The following is a 17,240-nucleotide window of genomic DNA, read 5'->3' on the forward strand; positions in this document are numbered from 1 at the left end:
GGAACTTCACTCTCTGGGCTGGAGACTCAGTCTATGCCTGTCACTGAGTCAGCAAGACATAGGACCCTTACCATTGCTCTGATGCAAGAACACCTGGATGAAGAACTTTCTAGCACACAAGCTTCCAAACTTTTCAACAAGAGACTTACTTATGTGGCATTGGGTAATAATGTATATAAGCATTTATATTGATAAACTAAATATAGCGACTACAACTAAGTATATAGTGAACCGAGATATGGAGATGTGATAGGAGGGTGCCGCAGCTCTGGCTCAGGCATCTTCTGTTGGTCCAATGACTATGCAGCTGTCCAGGGTGCTTATACACATATATTCTCTTAATTTAACATATGTTCAGTGACCCTCTAGGGCAACCCAAGCGGGACAGCAGTGAAGCTCAGATGATGGATGGTGAAATGGGGATGAGCACTGGGGGGCGAGGGCCACTTCCGTCATCCGTAAGTGGAAGAGGTTCCACTGTCCTAGGGATGTTGGACTCTTTTATCTGTGAAAGTTTCAGAAATGTTCTCCACTCAAACCAAACTCATCTTTTCTTCAAGGTCAAACTTCTCAGTCAACAAAACTGATGGAGTGCTCAGCTCAAGAGAGACCCCTGGCCACAGCCCCCACTCATTCATGTTCAAGGACCAGCCTGGCCTTGTGTCTTCTTAGCCTTTTCAAGAAAAGTCACTTCTTTATGATCTTTCATAAAGGAAATGTATAATTAATCCTATGTTCAGACTCTAATTAGGAAAATATTGCCCACATCCTATCTGAGAGAAAGTCCTCTGTCAAGGCCTGCAACAACAGCATTTGGTTCTCATGGAGATGCTCCCATGCCAAAGATGCTCCTAACTAACCCTGACTGACAGCTTCAAGACACAAAACTGGACTTAGGCTGGGAGTTCTAGACACAAACAGAAATTTCCGATTTCCATAGCAAAATAATCATAGGCAAAGGCTCAGGGGTGTATGTGGTGTGTGTGCATATGCATCCCCCCCCCCCCCATTCACCACTTTACTGTTTCCATGGTCTTTTGACTGCTTGAAACGTTAGCCTCAGGACACACTCCCTTGTCGGGAGCCGGTCCGCCATTACAAGATGGCGCTGACTTCCCGTTTCCTGGTTCTTCACGGAGGCCCTTATGGCCAGTGCGCATGCACAAACACGTCACCCTTACATAACCCGCTTACGAGGGCGGTATGCTAATTAGGTATTCTCTAGAGCACCAATGACGGGAGGACACGTCCCTCTACGCCTTGATATTTCCTATATAAGCCAGGGATTTTACGGGGAGTGGGTCCTTCTCCATCAGTCTGCAGAGAGCTGTACAATAAAATGCTGTCAGAAGAATCCTGAGTTGCCGCGTCTCCTTTATCGGCGAAAGGTGCGCGCGACACTCCCTGGGCATGGAGTGTCACACAGATGCCTTCTTCTTGGTGTGTTGAACTAAACCTCGGAGTCCCTGGGTTCTTCTGCTCTGGCATATTGGATGTGGGCAGGTACAGCTATCACTTGCATCTTGCTCTAAAGGCCCAAGTGTTGAAAGTGTGGTCCTCTGGGGGCTGGAGAGATGGCTCAGTGGTTAAGAGCACCGACTGTTCTTCTAGAGGTCCTGAGTTCAATTCCTAGCAACCACATGGTAGCTCACAACCATCTATAATTTGATCTGATGTGCACTGTATATATAATTTTTAAAAAGATTAAAAAAATAAAAATAATTTAAAAAAGAAAGTGTGATCCTCACCATGACACCATTATAGGCACTGTGAACCTTTAGCCTAGTGAGAGGATCTTACGTCACACATGGACCCTGTCCATGATGCTTTGCAGTCATGTGAGTCTGATAGAGAACAGAAAACACCTTGCCCAGCATCCTCCCTGTCATTCTGAAGTTGTTGCATTTTCCCCTTTCTTTCTTTTTTTCTTTATTTTGTTTCCGCCCCACCCCCCCCCCCATTTACTTGAGATAGGGGTCTCACTATGCACCCCAGGCTGGCCACAAACTCATAATCCTCCTGTCTCTGTGTCCTAAGGACTGGGGTCACAGGCACAGGCAACCACACCAGGCTCTCTGCTGCCCATTTTCCAAGTCCCCAAGTTTCCCAGGGAAAGCGTCCTCTTACTGCAGCCGACAATATCAATAAGTCGCAGCCCCTCCTAAGAGCACACACCCCTCATTCTGTATCTATTGGCCTTTTTTATTGGGGAGACCATTAACTCCTGAGTGCTGTGCCCATCTACTGTTTCTCTGAACTCCAACTCCAAAGAACAGAGGTGTCACACACAGTAGGTGCATGGCACAGGTCTGTCGAAAGGCAGTCACAAATGAGCTCCTGTGCTTGTCAGGTTGCCTACGCATCGCCGAAGTGGCCCTGGCAGAATCTACTTTTGGCTGCACTTAGTTTCCAAGTCATCTCTCAGAAGAAACATGAGCACAGTTTACACAGCCATGTGGAATTTTGCAGGTGTAAAACACACACTGGATTTTGTCAGGCCTTGAAAACTCATCACACATTGAAAGAAACACCAAAGCCTCATTGATAATTTAGTGTTGGCTATATATTGAAACAATAATGCCTGGTATATATAAAGTGAAATATAGTGTTAAGATTAGCTTTTGTCATTTTTTTAAATCTTTCGTAATTTAGGCACCATAAATTGTTGGAGTCCTGTAAAATTCTTATTTGGCCCTTAAATGCTCCATTGAAAACTTCTGAGGGTTGTATAAGTCATAATGAGACTTGAGATTTTATTGACTGCTGTGGGAGCTATTTGAGGGGGTTGGTTTGGCTTAGTTGTTTGTTTGTTTGTTTGTTTGTTTTGAGAGTTTGAAAACAAAAGTGAAATGACCTAACTTTAAAAAGATTGATCTAGCTGATGTGTTGAGAACAGACTGTAAGAGACACCAGTAAGGGGCATACAGTGAAGGGAGGAAGACCATTTAAGAAACCATCACAGAGCTACAGAGATGGCTCAGTGGTTAAGAGCACTGGCTGCTCCTCCAGGTGGACCCAGGTTCGATTCCCAGCTTCCCCTCGGTGGCTCACAGCTGTCTGTAAATCCAGGCACAGGTGATTTAACAACTTCTTCTGGCTTCTATAGGCACTGCATTCATGGTACCCAGACATACATGCAGGGGAAAAGTTACGTACATAAAGTGAAGGGGAAAAAAATTAAAGACGTTGTCTAAGATGAGTGCTGTGGCTCTCAGGAAACCATCAGGCCAGAGAGATGGTGCAGCGGGTAAAAACACTTGCTGTGCGAGCGTGAGAACATGAATCTGAACCCCCAAAACTTGTGTAAAAGTCGAGAGCACAGTGGGAGTGCACAGGAGCACCTGTAACCCAGGACTCCTGTGGGGGAGATGAGAAGTAGAGACATAATCTTCAGAAGCCCATGGTCCGTGTTGTCTGCTTGTGCAGCAGAAAAAACAACAGAGAACTTGTTTCAAACAAGGTGGAAGGTAAGGACTGACACCTGAGTGGTTCTCTAATTCTATATACATGCTATGCATACAAACACACACTGTACACACACACACACACACACACACACACACACACACACACAGAATCCCCACATAACAAACACACATATGTGCAAACTCACACTATATACACATACAGATTTCCCACACAATACACACACATAAGTGCATCCAAACACACACTGTACACACACACAGCATCCCCACATAATAAACACACATATGTGCACAACAAATGCACACTGTATACACACACAGCATCCCCACACAATACACATACATATGTGCACACAAACACACACTGTACACACACACACACAGCATCCCCACACAATACACATACATATGTGCACACAAACACACATTGTAACACATGCAGCATCTTCACACAGTACATTCACATATGTGCACACAAACACACACTGTACACACACACACACACAGCATCCCCACACAATATACACATATATGTGCATACAAACACACACTGTACACACAGCATCCCCACACAGTACACACACATATGTGCATACAAACACACACTGTATATACACATACACACAGCACCCTCACATAATACACACACAAATGTACACAACAAATACACACTGTATACACACACGCAGCATCTCCACACAGTAGACACACATATGTTAATACGAACACACACACACAAGCTAGCACGGTAATTTGGAGAAAGATAGAGGTTTAAGCTAGAAAGTGATAAAAAGTTGCCAGGTATATATAAAATAGAAAAAAAAAAGTTGCCCGGTGTTGGACAGAGTTTGAAAGCAGGGTCAGGAGTACTTCCCAGGTATGGAGTACACACGAAGACGAGTCAAGGATGAGTCCTGGTTTCCAGCCTGAGATGCTCACCAGGAGGGAGAAAGGCAGGTTTGGGGGGAAGAGCAGGTGTTTGCTTCTGCAAAGGCCAAAGCAGGATGCCTTGTGGTTTGGGAGGGAGGTGCTGGGTTGGATACAAGCCAGTTTGAGGCAGGGACTGATCTAGGGATCTGATCTTGGGAGTCACAGCCATGAAGCTGCGATTTAAGCCAAGACAGCAAGTGTAGGCAGAAGAGAGACGATCAAAGTGGAGATCGAGGCCCTGGGGGGACTCCCACGTCTAGAGGTTGCAAAGAGGAGCAAAGGCAATGAGGGAACCATGGGGGAGAAGGAGCATGAAGCCAAGTGAAGAAAACACTTCAAGGAGAAGAGAGTAAGCACCAAGTCCAAGGCTGATGGGTCCAGGAAGGAGGGGCAGACGACTGGCCCCGGATTTAGCAACCTGGAGGAGAATGGTGACCCTGGTAAATGCAAGCTAAGTGGGTGACAGAGGTTAAAAACATTATGTGGGCTGGAGAGATGGCTCAGAGGTTAAGAGCACTAGTTGTTCTTTCAAAGGTCCTGAGTTCAATTCCCAGCAACCTCATGGTGGCTCACAACCATCTATAATGTGATATGGTGTCCTCTTCTGGCCTGCAGGTGTACATGAAGGCAGAGCACTGTATACCTAACAATAAATAAATAAAAACATTACGAAGGCTGGGCACGGTGGCGCATGCTTTAATCCCAGCACTTAGGGAGGCAGAGGCAGGCGGATCACTGTGAGTTCAAAGCCAGCCTGGTCTACAAGCGAGTCTAAGACAGCCAAAGCTACACAGAGAAACCCTGTCTCGAAAAACCAACAAAAACAAAAACATTACGAAGAGAGAAGACACACTGGAGACCACAAATCCAGACCAGCACAGTTTCAGAGAGTTTTGCCATAAAAGAGAGGACAGAACTATGAAATGGCACGAGGCAGACGCACACTCAAGTCTGTCTTTGAAAGATGAGACACAATTTCTGCATGACGTATATATACGCTGCTGGGATGAAATCAGAAGACAGAAAAAGAATTGATGATACCAATTCTGCATTTTCCTAATCTCCAACGAGCATTTGTACATCGTTGTTTCCTCTTCCATCGCTTTTACATGTCATTTACTGACTTTCTGATAGGGAACATCAAGATCAGCTTGGTACATTGTCTCAGTCGGGGTTTCTATTACCGCGAGGAAACATCATGACCAAAGAGCAAATTGAGAAAGAAAGGGTTTATTCGGCTTACACTTCCATCATAGTCCATCACTGGAGAAGAAAGTCAGGACAGGAACTCAAGCGGGACAGGAACCTGGAGGCAGGAGCTGTTGCAGGGGCTGTGGAGGGGTGCTGCTTCCTGAATGGCTTGCTTCCCATGGCTTGCTCAGGACTACTAGCCCAGGGATGGCACCACCCACAATGGACTGGAACCTCCCGTATTGATCAGTAACTAAGAAAATGCCTTACAGCTGGATCTCATGGAGGCATTTTCTCCTTCCTCTTTGATGATGCTAATTTGTGTCAAGTTTTCACACAAAAACAGCCAGTACATACATCAACCCTGATCTCTCTTTATTCTTGCTCTGTCTTCATCCCAACCAGCCACCATTGTACTGTTGTCCCAACATGCCACCAATGCAGTTATGTATTGGTCACCTAAGACCCTCTATTAACCTATCAACTATAAAAAGCATCTCTTCATGCACTCACTCCCCCCCACACCTTATGTGACCAGGGTACTAATCTCTCTGCCCTATCTGCTCCCTTCCAGCCAGCTTTGGCGCATGGTCCAGGAAAATAACAGTGAAAACTAACAACAAAATCTTAGCTGCTCCAACTTAGGTCTCACGGGACATGCCGTGCCCTGCTTTCGATGTGCTGGGGTTCAGGCTCTGCTACTGAGACAGGACAGAAGCTCACAGCATCTCTTACAGGATGTGTTCAGCATGGACAAATCATCGCTTCTGCTCACAAGCAGTTGGACAAAGCAAATCACGTGGGCAGAGGAAGACGTGCTCTCCACAAGAGGCTTAGATACGCCATATGGCACCAGGTGAGAGTGTGCAGCCTTCTTTTCACCAAGAACAAAGAATTGGGAACAGTGACTTCTCTCCTCATGTGTTGTCTGGCTTCTCTGGGCTAGTTTCCACTTTATATTGTAAAGGTGGGAAGTCTTCACACTTTCCATCTGTGGCTAGTTCAAGTGGTCTGCTGATTTTGTCGATGTTAGATGGTAAAGCCCACAAGGCCGCATCTACATCATTATAACTAAGCAAATGCTCCCACTGTCAATCCAAAACCCCACATCCTGTACCAAGGACACGTCGCACACAGGCGTAGAAGATTCTTCTCACTTTATATCACCTGCATCCCTCGCAACTGTTAGGAAAGACTAAGCCTTGTCACAGGTGGAAGCAGTCTTAGCACACCACGGATACTCCCTGAGATTAACCTTGAGATAGACTGGGTGGAGCCATCCTGGGCCTGGAATTCAGGAAGCGGACCTGGGGACTCCACCTGGACTATTGTCTTTCTAATCGACCCTCAAGGAGAGAAGGAGACCGCCCTTTGTACACGACACAGGCAGGCGAAGAGGAGAGAGCAGCAACAGCTTGAGCGCACGTGGATCAGCGAACAGGCTGAACCAGTACGCAGGCCAGAGACACCTAAGGACCCGTCCCGTGGAACGGATACTGGAAGGTTCACTCTTTTTTCCCTTTAACTTTTTTTCCTTCTTGTGTAAGCTAGTTGGGTTGTATAATAAAGTTTAATTGTTAAGAAACAGAGCCTACACATAACTGGACCATATTCCAGATGGCCTCGCATTTGGCCTCTGACCGCCCTTCTTTCTTGTTGATGGGACAGACATGCTTCACGTGATGTATCCCCAGATGAAGGCCTCAAAACTCTTTCCCAGCCATTGTTTGGAATCTCCCTTTTCTGTCTGACCTCAGAAAACTTCTGAACTAACAGGGCAGGTGGCTCCACACTTGGATCTCAGTGCTTCTGCACGGGCTTTTTATTTGTTACAGCTACCATGGGCCTTTTCTTTTTTTTCCTCCCTCCCTCCCTTCCTTCCTTCCTGTTTTTGTATAGGGTCTTATTTGCTAATGTGGCTCAGCCTTAAATGTGGAATTCCCCTGCACCAGCCTCTAGAGTGCAGGGACTACAGGTTTAAACCACTAAGCTCAGCCCACTAATTACTTTCTCTTTCTCTTGTTTGCATTAATTTTTTTCCCATTAAAATCTTATTTGTGTGTGTGTTTTCCAGTAATAGTTTCTACTGTGTGGAATGTTCTAGTTTCATGTGCCCCTCAGAGACCATGTCAATGGGGGCCCTCCATCTCTCCTACGCTAATGAAAACTGGCTGTCTTCCAGGCTGCTGAATAATTTCATCTGCGGGTTGCTTAGAGGTAGTGCTACCAACCAGCTGGATGGAGTCCTATTTACTTAGCCCTTAACACCAGCCAGTGTCAGAGCTCTTGGCTCAGGGCCTGAAACCCTTGGCCCTAAAGACTTTAGCGCTCTCAAGCCGGGCTGTGGTGGCGCACGCCTTCAATCCCAGCACTTGGGAGGCAGAGGCAGGTGGATCTCTAAATTCAAGATCAGCCTGGTCTACAGAGTGAGTCCCAGGACAGCCAAGGTGAACACAGAGAAACCCTGTCTTTAGACTTTACAGCGCTCTGAAACTCTTCGGCAGCCAGCCTGCAGTTGCTCGCCTGTGCCTTTTGTAGTCTTTCATCCTTCTTTCACGTCAGCTCGCAGCTTCCCTTGCCTTCTTTCTGCCTTGGCTGCCTCCTTCTGATGTCCTAGCCAGATGCTCTCAAATCTTTCAGCTTCTTCCTCAGCTGCCGAGCAGCCAGCTTCCTTATCATTAAAACCAATTGTGATCTTAACAGATTTTTTAGCAGCACTTAACATTAGGCCCCAGCCCTGGAAAGAGATGAGTCCCCCTCCTCTGTCTCAGTAGGGACCCATTATTTCCTGGAGTTCACATGGTCCTCTTTCATAAACTCCCTTACTCTGCCGGAAAAGCATCTTCAAGTAACTTCTTTAAGAAGTCTCAGTAGGAGCTATGCTCGCCCTTCGTCTCGAAACCTCAGGCCTATTTCCCTTATGTACTATATAAAGGTGCTGGGCCAGGTGGCCTCTAAGGCCTACACTCCAGGAGTATAATGCTGTCAGTACGTGTTCGTTCACAGCGTCTGAGCTCAAGGAGAAAAGTTTAAATAGTTGCCGCTCTCCAGGGATTGGCACTTGCTTTAGATGAACTCATATAGATTCTCAAACTGCGACAGAAAGGCATCAATACAAAGACCACGCAAGGTGGGGGCTGACTGGTCACCAATTTGAGCCTTGGACTAAAAGAAAGAAGCTGCAGCTGCCTGAGGTGTTCCCACTGTGGGTGTGACTTCTGTGGTGTCAGAGTTTAAGCGGTGAGCTATGCCACAATCAGTAGATTAACAGCCAGCATTAGGGCTGATGAGTAACTGGTCAGTAGACAAGGCCTCCCTGTCACCTGCTCTGTCTCTCTGAGTCATCAACACTTATAGGCTCATCAGGTCACATCACAGCGGGCAATAACTTTTAAGTACGGCAACACAATGGTGACTTGTCCATCATCAAGACAAGTTTTCAGACCATTTCAGGGCACAACAATTAACTTTCATTACATCTAAGAATATATATGTATGTATGTATACATGGCATATATATGACTTCCATATAATATATATATATAAAACATGTGTGTGTGTGTGTGTGTGTGTGACTTCCTTCTTGAAACAAGGACCCAGCAATCACCTTTATTAGCAGTTTATCTGAATTAGGATGAGTTAGAATGAAAATGTCTTTCCTCACCATCAATCACCGTTTAACAAAACTATTTTTCAGCCTGGATATGAAGCTCAGTGGCACAGCACTTGTCTAGCACGTGCAGAGACCTGGATTCGGTCCCCAACACCACAAAAATAGATAAATAAATACAAGTTTTCACTATAGGAAGTGGCTATAAATCATGTCTCCTTCCCATATGTGCCCCAAGTGGGGAGTATCAATCTATGGCAAGATTTTATTCTCCAAGGAACGCCACACAGACGGAGAGGAGCTTGGAGGTTTTGAAGACTGTGGCCTCTGCAAGGCAGGTGCCAATGCCGGCCCCCTTCTTTGTTAGGAAAAAAAAAATGGAAAGAACTTATAAGAAATGGAATTTCCAGAAGAAAAAGGGGATCTGTGTGTCAGTGGTCTGAGCAGTTTCTAAAGAGTGGGTGCTGTGGGGAGGAATGTGTGGGGCCTAACTGCCTCTCTCAAAAGCATCCTCTAACCTCTCCAGCCCACCCCAGGAAGAATTAAGTCCTGCTAAAACTTTCTGTCCCTGCTGCCCTCCTAACATTGAGCAAATTCAAGGTGTATATTAACTCTCCTGCCTCTTGTGCCCAGGCACTGATCTCGGCTGCTTTATCCATCCTCACATCCCCAGTGCCTGGCACATGGTGATGCCAGTGTTGGCCCAATGAATGAGTTGGTTAGAAGAAGCTGCATCTCCTCAAAGAGCAGAAGAATCAGACTGAACGCTCAGATGTTCTGGAGCTTTGAGCAAACCAGGAGGATTAGCAGGTGTAGACCTGAGCCAAGAGGAAGACTTCCAGGAGCCAAGACCATCCAAACCACTCCCAACCATGACAGTGGAGGCAGCAGAAAGGTTTGGGGGGGCGGGTATGTGAGGGGGGGGGGTGGGCCTTCAAGGTCTGTGGTCTGTTGAGGCCACCACTGCAGGTACAGAGGGAAGCAGAAAGATGAGCACTCAAGAAACAGGACTGCCACTGTGCCCGGCACCCCACCCAGAAATGACACAGACGGGTCAAAGCAGAGTATGGCGGTAGACAAGCCTGAAATAATCCCAGCACACAGAGGCCTGAGGCAGGAGGACTGCTTTGAGTTTGTGGCCAGCTGGGATGCTTAGCTAGTACCAGAATAGCCAGGGATACATGAAAAGATCTTATCTGAAAAAGAAAAAAGAAGTATGGGAGAGACAGACAGACAGACTGAGACAGAGAGAGACAGAGGCAGAGCAGGACCCATTTCTAGCATGTTTTCCCTGGTCAGCCTTGGGCTTTCATCAACCCAGTCTCCTAGAGGACCAGGCATCCCAGACTTACAGATGAAAAGCCCCACCTACGAAGGGCCTGAGATCTCCCACTCCTTGTGAATAGGTGCCAAGGCCTGCACACCCAGAAAACTACGTAGTAGCAACTGAGGTAAATATGGAAAAAAGAAAAAAATGCCTGGCTTAACCTGATGAAAATGCACATTTCTATATTTCTTGTGCAGTTTGTTTATTTCTTTTTACTCATAAGTTTCTTAGAAAGGTGTGTGTGTGTGTGTGTGTGTGTGTGTGTGTGTGTGTGTGTGTGTGATCTACACATGGAACTATGAAGGAGAGAAAGGTAAGGTTTTACTGGTGAGCTGTCATAGCAGCAGGGCTTAGGGTAGAAATACATCTTGTACTTTGCACCAGGGACATGCCTGTGCATCATGAGCAGGTGACCCCTGTGACCTCCTCAGGCTGGTTTCCCACAAACCATGTTTTCTCTCCAGCAGCTTCTCAGTGCAACCCCGCCCACCTGATTCCACAGCTTTTGTTTTCTCAAAAGCCTATGATAAGACGTTGTTATTTCAACGCTCAGAGGGGAAAAAAAAATTCTGTCAACATGCACCTTGCCTTGTGGTCTTGGTATCTTCAGAGAGACAGACGGGTGGACATTTCTGATGCATGGAAATTCACACCAGCTTGTCCTCAAGCAGTAGCTAACGTTTAAAGTTGGCCTGATAACACTAAACAGGGGGCAGCCTGCTACAGGCATCTCTCAGGGAAGCCCCAATTAAAGGTTCTGACTTTCTACTCAGATGGGACTCTTAGACACAGCATCCCTCAGGGACTTAAGAGTCCAGGCAAAACCAACAGGTCCGGTTGAGTGGGTGTGGCCTTCAAAACCACCACAGCCGAGGTCCCTGCTGAGCCCGCTAGGAGCAAGGCCATGAGAAAGGCCAGAGGGAAACAGAAGGCCACTTCTAGCTGACCTCTGCTTTTGGGAACTTTGCAACCACGCGCAGACAACTAGCTGGCTGGCACGGACAGGCTCTCCGGAAAACGCACATAGGATGCCTGCCTCTCCAGCCCTGCAAGCTGTCAAAGAGGACGCCTCTTAGTGTGCAGGGTCCACCGGTGGATCAAGTTGGAGGTATGGGAGGGGCGTACAGGCAGAGATCAGGAGCTAGAGAGAGGTCATGAAAGTTCTTCACTCACCCCTAAGCACTATTTTGGGACAGTGGTGCCACTAGGGTGTGTCCAAGCTGAAACAGACTTATTGGGGGCACACTCTCTGTGTTCTTATGGGCTCACTTCTGGTCACATGCAGACCAAATCCACATTCGTGAAAACTGAATAATAAAATCACCCCCCTTCCCTCGGTGTACAGCGGGGTTTCCAGCAGAAATTTGCACAGGAGGAAAAGAGACTCTGGCTAAAGAGCTGTCACCCCTTAGAGGTTCTGCTGTGCTGTGAAAGCATGACCTGGTGCAGTGTGTCTCCAAAAACTGTGTGTCCCCCTTCCACCAGCTCAACTGACTTCTCAGACTCCCTGGAGCCTGGTCACCCCTACACAGCCACGAGTTCCTCCTGCTCTGCTTCCTCTCTTCTCGAGTAATGGGATCACAGAAAGATGCGCTTGATTTAGAAGAGCCAAGATTCTACTCTCTTGGACAGAAGCCGAGCTCGAAGCCAGGGAGCCGTCGGGCTCCTGCTCGTCTGAGAAGGTTCTCTGTCAAGTTTGTAGCTCTTCTCTACCTGGCCACCTCTTGCAGGTCGGAGACCCCTAACCTAGTACCTCCTACAGGATGCCCACTCCACAGGCTTCAGCCACCTGCCAACCGTGGGGAGCACAGTCTGAGGCTGGTGGGCACACCCACAGGTCTCAGCCAGTGTCCAGTCCCTAGCCTGCCCGACTCTCCATCAGGCAGCCCAGGTCACAGGGGCTGCAGGGATTAAGGGGATCACAAGGGTCGCCACCGCCCGCCACCCCCACCCCCCGCCACTTCTTACCCAATCCTGGCACGAAAGTGTTGAGGAAGAGACAGATGACAGCCACAGGGAAGGGCATGTAGGGGATGGCGGCGCGCAGGGGGCCCTTCTTCTCGCGAACCTGCACGACCACCCCGCTAGACGACGACGCCCCCCGGGGATCTGCGGCTGCTACTGCCGCCGCTGCCGTCTCGGCGTCTTTGTGCAAAGGCTCCATGGCTGGATGCGCTCTCCAGGAACCCGGCAGCCTCCCAGGGCAGGAGGGCAAGCGACGGCCAGCTACGGGTTCCGGAGTGCTCGCTCTGCACCCCGCTCAGGAGGCCAGCGCGCTCCGGGAGCTGCGAGGCTGGCGGAGAAGCCCGCCCTCCAGCGCTCCACGCCCCCGCCCCCGGGCGGAGGGCGGGAGGGGCAGCGTGACACTCTGTGACAGCCCTCCCTCGCCCCTCCCCTCCAGGCCCCTTCCCCGCCCCTCCACACCTCTCTGCAAAGCCCTCGGTTCACCAGCAATGGAGACCCCGGTGAGGGGAGAAAGTGCAAGGAGACCGCAAGGATGCTGGTGGTCTAGGTACCTGGGGGATGGGTCAGCCTCACCTTCCCAGCACAGGTGAACTGAGAACCTCACCCAAGGTCCCCGAGAGCTGGGCGTGCACTAGGCTGACATAACTGGAAAAGCCTCAAGGTTGAGTCTCTTCTGGAGTGTGCATTTAACACTAGGGAGATGGGAGCTAGGGACGCGCAGGAGCCTGAAACCTAGAAACACTCTCCGTTTCGAGTCACGGAGAAAAAGCAACGTGTTTCAAGTCATAGATGATGATAGGACTGGGAAACGAGAATGTAGCTTACAGCTTTATAAACCCATGCACGTCTGCAAAAAGATGTTCCCTTCACGCACTGGCACACACACACACACACACGTACACGCTGTCTCACGTACAGGTTCACACACAGAGCGGAGAAAAAAATGGAAAGGAATGCTCTCGCTGCCGGTTAGTGGGAACCTTGCCCTGATTAGTGCTGTGGGCCATCTGGGCCGTTTATGACTCCCTGGTGGTTAAAATGCAGTGCGACCACAGCGCCCCCTGCCGTTAACGATGCATCAGTGGGAATAAGCGAAAAGACTTGGCAAGTGTCCAAACCGACCCCCTAACCGACTCCGACCTTTCATCTACCTCCTTGAATAAGTGAACCAATTAAAATAATGTCCTCTAGCTGGGCATGATGCTTCACGCTTCTCAATCCCAGCCCTTAAGAGGTGGAGGCAGGAGGCTCTCTTTCTATCAAGTTCAAGACCAGCCTGAGCAAGACCACACTTCTAAATAGATAAATATCTTTAAAGTCTACTATGTAAGTTGCAGGATTGTACCCATTACAATGATAGTACCATAGAGCCAGTGACAAATATGGCGGCCGGGATTTGCTGAAGGTGTCCAAGGTTCTGTGACTGGCACCTTCCTGTGCAGCCAGCTGTACGGGCGCTATCTATCAACCACTAAGGCCTTTCCCAGAAAGTGGTCCACACCAAGATTTAGTGACTAAAAGAAACTAGTTGCAGGTGTGTTTTATTTTAAACATTTATCACAGCATCCTCTGTTGGGCAGCATCTTAAACTCTTAACCACATTTAACGCTTGCCTTAACTTTATAAAGTATTACATAGTACCCTGTTTTATAGGTAAAGCAATTAAAGGAGGGAGAGAGAGAGAGAGAGAGACTAAGTAACTGCACAGGCATCCATGATAATGTGAATGCAGGTGGTCCCAATGCACGTGCGTAAATGTTACTTCATCTAAAGATGCAGAAAACTAAGAGACATTCTATGTATGGTCCTCCGCGGAACACCTGGACCTGATTTGGGGTCCCTCTGTCATTACTAGACCTGAGGAAAAGGAATCCCTATAGCAAAGTAGATTTCCATTTCCCCAGCTTCCTCTGGCTGTCTTTCTCACACTCAGGCAGAGCCACTGCGGGTGCCAATGCTTGGGAGCCTAGGGAAGCAGAGAGCAACCAGTCATGCGATAAAGCTGAGCCCGGAGCTGCTAAGGTGGGCAGGAAGCTGGCTAATGCTGAAGGCAGAGGAATTGGGCCTTCAGTCTATTGTCTGGGGATCACTGACATCTTACGTGGGCATACGGCATCGTGGGCATTTATTTCTACTATGAGATAAGTGACCCTCAAATTGACAGCTTGACATGGCCATTTTTTTTTTTTTACATGTTCATGCTCTATGGTGACAACATAGCAGAGGCAGGTTACACACACACACCATCCATTGTGTCCAGCTGGGAACTCAAATGGCTGACGACTGGAACTGCTGGGACCACAAGATCCATGTCTAAAAATATTCTCAGGTCAGTGACTTCAATGAAAGAGTTTGAGAGCTGGATCCTCTGGGGTGGGTCCTTCACATCACCTCTATTGTCCACATGGCCTGGACTTTTTAGCAATAAAACATGGTAGCCAGTTTCTAAAAGGGGACTCTTCCTGAGAACGGAGACTGCGGAGCCATAAGAAGTGTGACGCCTCCTCCTGCAGAGCTCAGCCAGCATCGTTCTGCAGCCCTCTGTTAGGCACTCAACCAGCCACCTACCCAGGCTTAAATACAGGGCAGCCCACCTCTTAATGGAAGAATGAAGGCCCAGGTTTTAAAACTGGCACTATGACTATGTCAGCTGGGAAGACCCCTCAGACAACAGTGAGGAGGCGGCTAGAGAGGATCGGGTCACAAGGCCACAAGGACTGAGGGTAGATGAGAGGACTCGGACCTATAAGAGCAGAGAACAGGAGAGGTTGCTCCCGGGCGATAATTAGGTACAATTAGCAGACAGAAAGGAGCTGCTGTGTTTGAGGGACGCGCTGCTCACTTTTCTATTTGCTGTGATCAAAAAAAAGCCACTTTGGGGAGGTAGGTTGTATTTTGACTTATAGTTTGAGAAAAACAAAGCACAGCCATCACCACGGAGGGAAGGCATGGCGGGAGGCCCATGAAGCAGCTTGTTGCCCTGGTTAGCTCCTGAGAGTTGCTGGTAAATGAGTCCCCCAAGGCCTTTTCCAGAGGACCACACAGCCCAGCCCTCTTCCCCACTCTCCTCAGAGTCTCCCCTTACCACCCCCCCCAACCCATTTTCTCACCAGCTTTTAGCTTTTGCTCCTTTTCTATAACAAACCAGCCTCACTCAGCCAATTACTTGCTGGCCCACTTAGCTCCTAATAAATCTATTAAGCTGTAATCAATGCTCTGTGTATCCTTAAGACCAACTCTCTTGATTAAACCTGGTGGTGATTAAGCCTGAGAGTCTCTGTAATTGCCACAGAAAGCCTGAACAATAAGTCAGTTTGATTGGCGGAGGGGATGTGGGGGGGGGGGGTCATCTAGCCAGGCCCTGCTGTCCTTCTCCTCCTCCACAAAGGCTGAGGAACAAGATCCCAGGAGCCTCAAAGGAAGCAGTCTTTGAGGTGGGCAAGATGCCAGCAGCACTCCAGCCTCATCATTGGTGAGGATGTCCGTATTTCACATCTTGTGTAATCAGTTTCTCTTCTCTCTCCACTCCCAAGATCTCTTCCCTACCACAGATACACAACTAGGGCAAGGATTTCTGGGAGATGTCAGTCTCAGAACTACTCTGGAAATTCCCTGTGATGGGGCCATTTCAGACAGTAGCAGAAGGGGACTTGAGGCTTCAGGGACCTGACCATAGGGGGCATGTGTGGAGAGGGGTTACGAGGAAGCGTGGATAATCAATGTACCCCCGAAAGTCAAGATCAGCCCCCTCACCAAAGCATCACCTAGAGCTGGAACGAGGATATGTTACAGAGCCAGAGGCACCACCCGTCCATCTCCCTCTCCTCTGAGCATCCTTAAGATCAAGCCTGGCTTCTGTAGTTGTACCATATGGAGCCCCAACTCCCCCAACCTGTGGCTGGCAGAGGCTGGAACATCCCCAGGCAATTATCAGTGTGAACTTAATTTGCTCAATCACCCAGGTTCCAACCAATACAATATCCTGACGCCCCACAGTTCACTAACTCGCTTCTTAAAAGTAGGAATCCTAGAACTGATGACTCCCTCCAAACTGAGAAGAGCTGGGGGAATGGAGAGAGAGAGAGAGAGAGAGAGAGAGAGAGAGAGGATGGGAGCAGTAAGAAATGACAACAAAGATAGAGATTGCTTGCCTTGAGCCTTGAAGGTCATCTTTTCCACACTGCAAGGGTGGTGTGTTAGTCAGGTTTCTATAACTGTAACAAACCATTTGAGACGTTCAGTTTGTAAGCAGGTTTATTTTGGCCCACGGCTTCAGAGGGTCCAGTCCATCCTCCATCGGCCCTGACATTTCACCTCACGGTAGGAGCATGTGGTGGGGCAAGCTGTCTAAAGAGAAGAGAAGGTGGAGTCCCACAATCCTCTTTAAAAATATCACCAGTAACCTAACTTCTCCTAAAGGGTCTTCCTCTTTAAAGGTTCCACTGCCATTCCATTGGTGCCAAGCTAGGGGCCCAGCCTTTGGCACATGGGCTCTTAGAGAACACTCTAAATCCAATAGACAGTGGGTCCTGTGCAATCATACTTGCCACCATGGCATTTAACTAAGCAAGCAATAGCCTACAAAACAAAGCAAGGAAGAGCTGGGGCTATAGCTCAGCTGACAGAGTGCTTGCCTAGCATGTGTAAAGCCTAAGATTTGACCCCAGCACCAGATAAACCCAGAAAAATAGCATATACCCATAATCCCAGAACTCGGGAGGCAGAGGCAGGTGGATCGCTGTGAGTTCGAGGCCAGCCTGGTTTACAAAGTGAATCCAGGACAGCCAAG

At 48.4% G+C, this 17,240-nt stretch overlaps 2 protein-coding genes across 2 annotated transcripts in view; both read right to left on the bottom strand.

Moving 5' to 3' along the window:
• Stum (stum, mechanosensory transduction mediator homolog) overlaps nucleotides 1–12,813 on the bottom strand; it is a 49,664-nt gene extending 36,851 nt beyond the window's left edge. The window contains exon 1 of the mRNA XM_051148016.1: nucleotides 12,455–12,813. Within this exon, the coding sequence (XP_051003973.1) occupies nucleotides 12,455–12,650 (196 nt within the window). The 5' untranslated portion in view covers nucleotides 12,651–12,813. The remainder of the gene's footprint in view (nucleotides 1–12,454) is intronic.
• The window catches only part of Coq8a (coenzyme Q8A), a 450,047-nt gene that overhangs the window by 296,301 nt on the left and 136,506 nt on the right, over nucleotides 1–17,240 (bottom strand). The window lies entirely within an intron of this gene.

Source organism: Acomys russatus, chromosome 6, assembly GCF_903995435.1.
Source record: "Acomys russatus chromosome 6, mAcoRus1.1, whole genome shotgun sequence".
Lineage (NCBI taxonomy): Eukaryota > Metazoa > Chordata > Mammalia > Rodentia > Muridae > Acomys > Acomys russatus.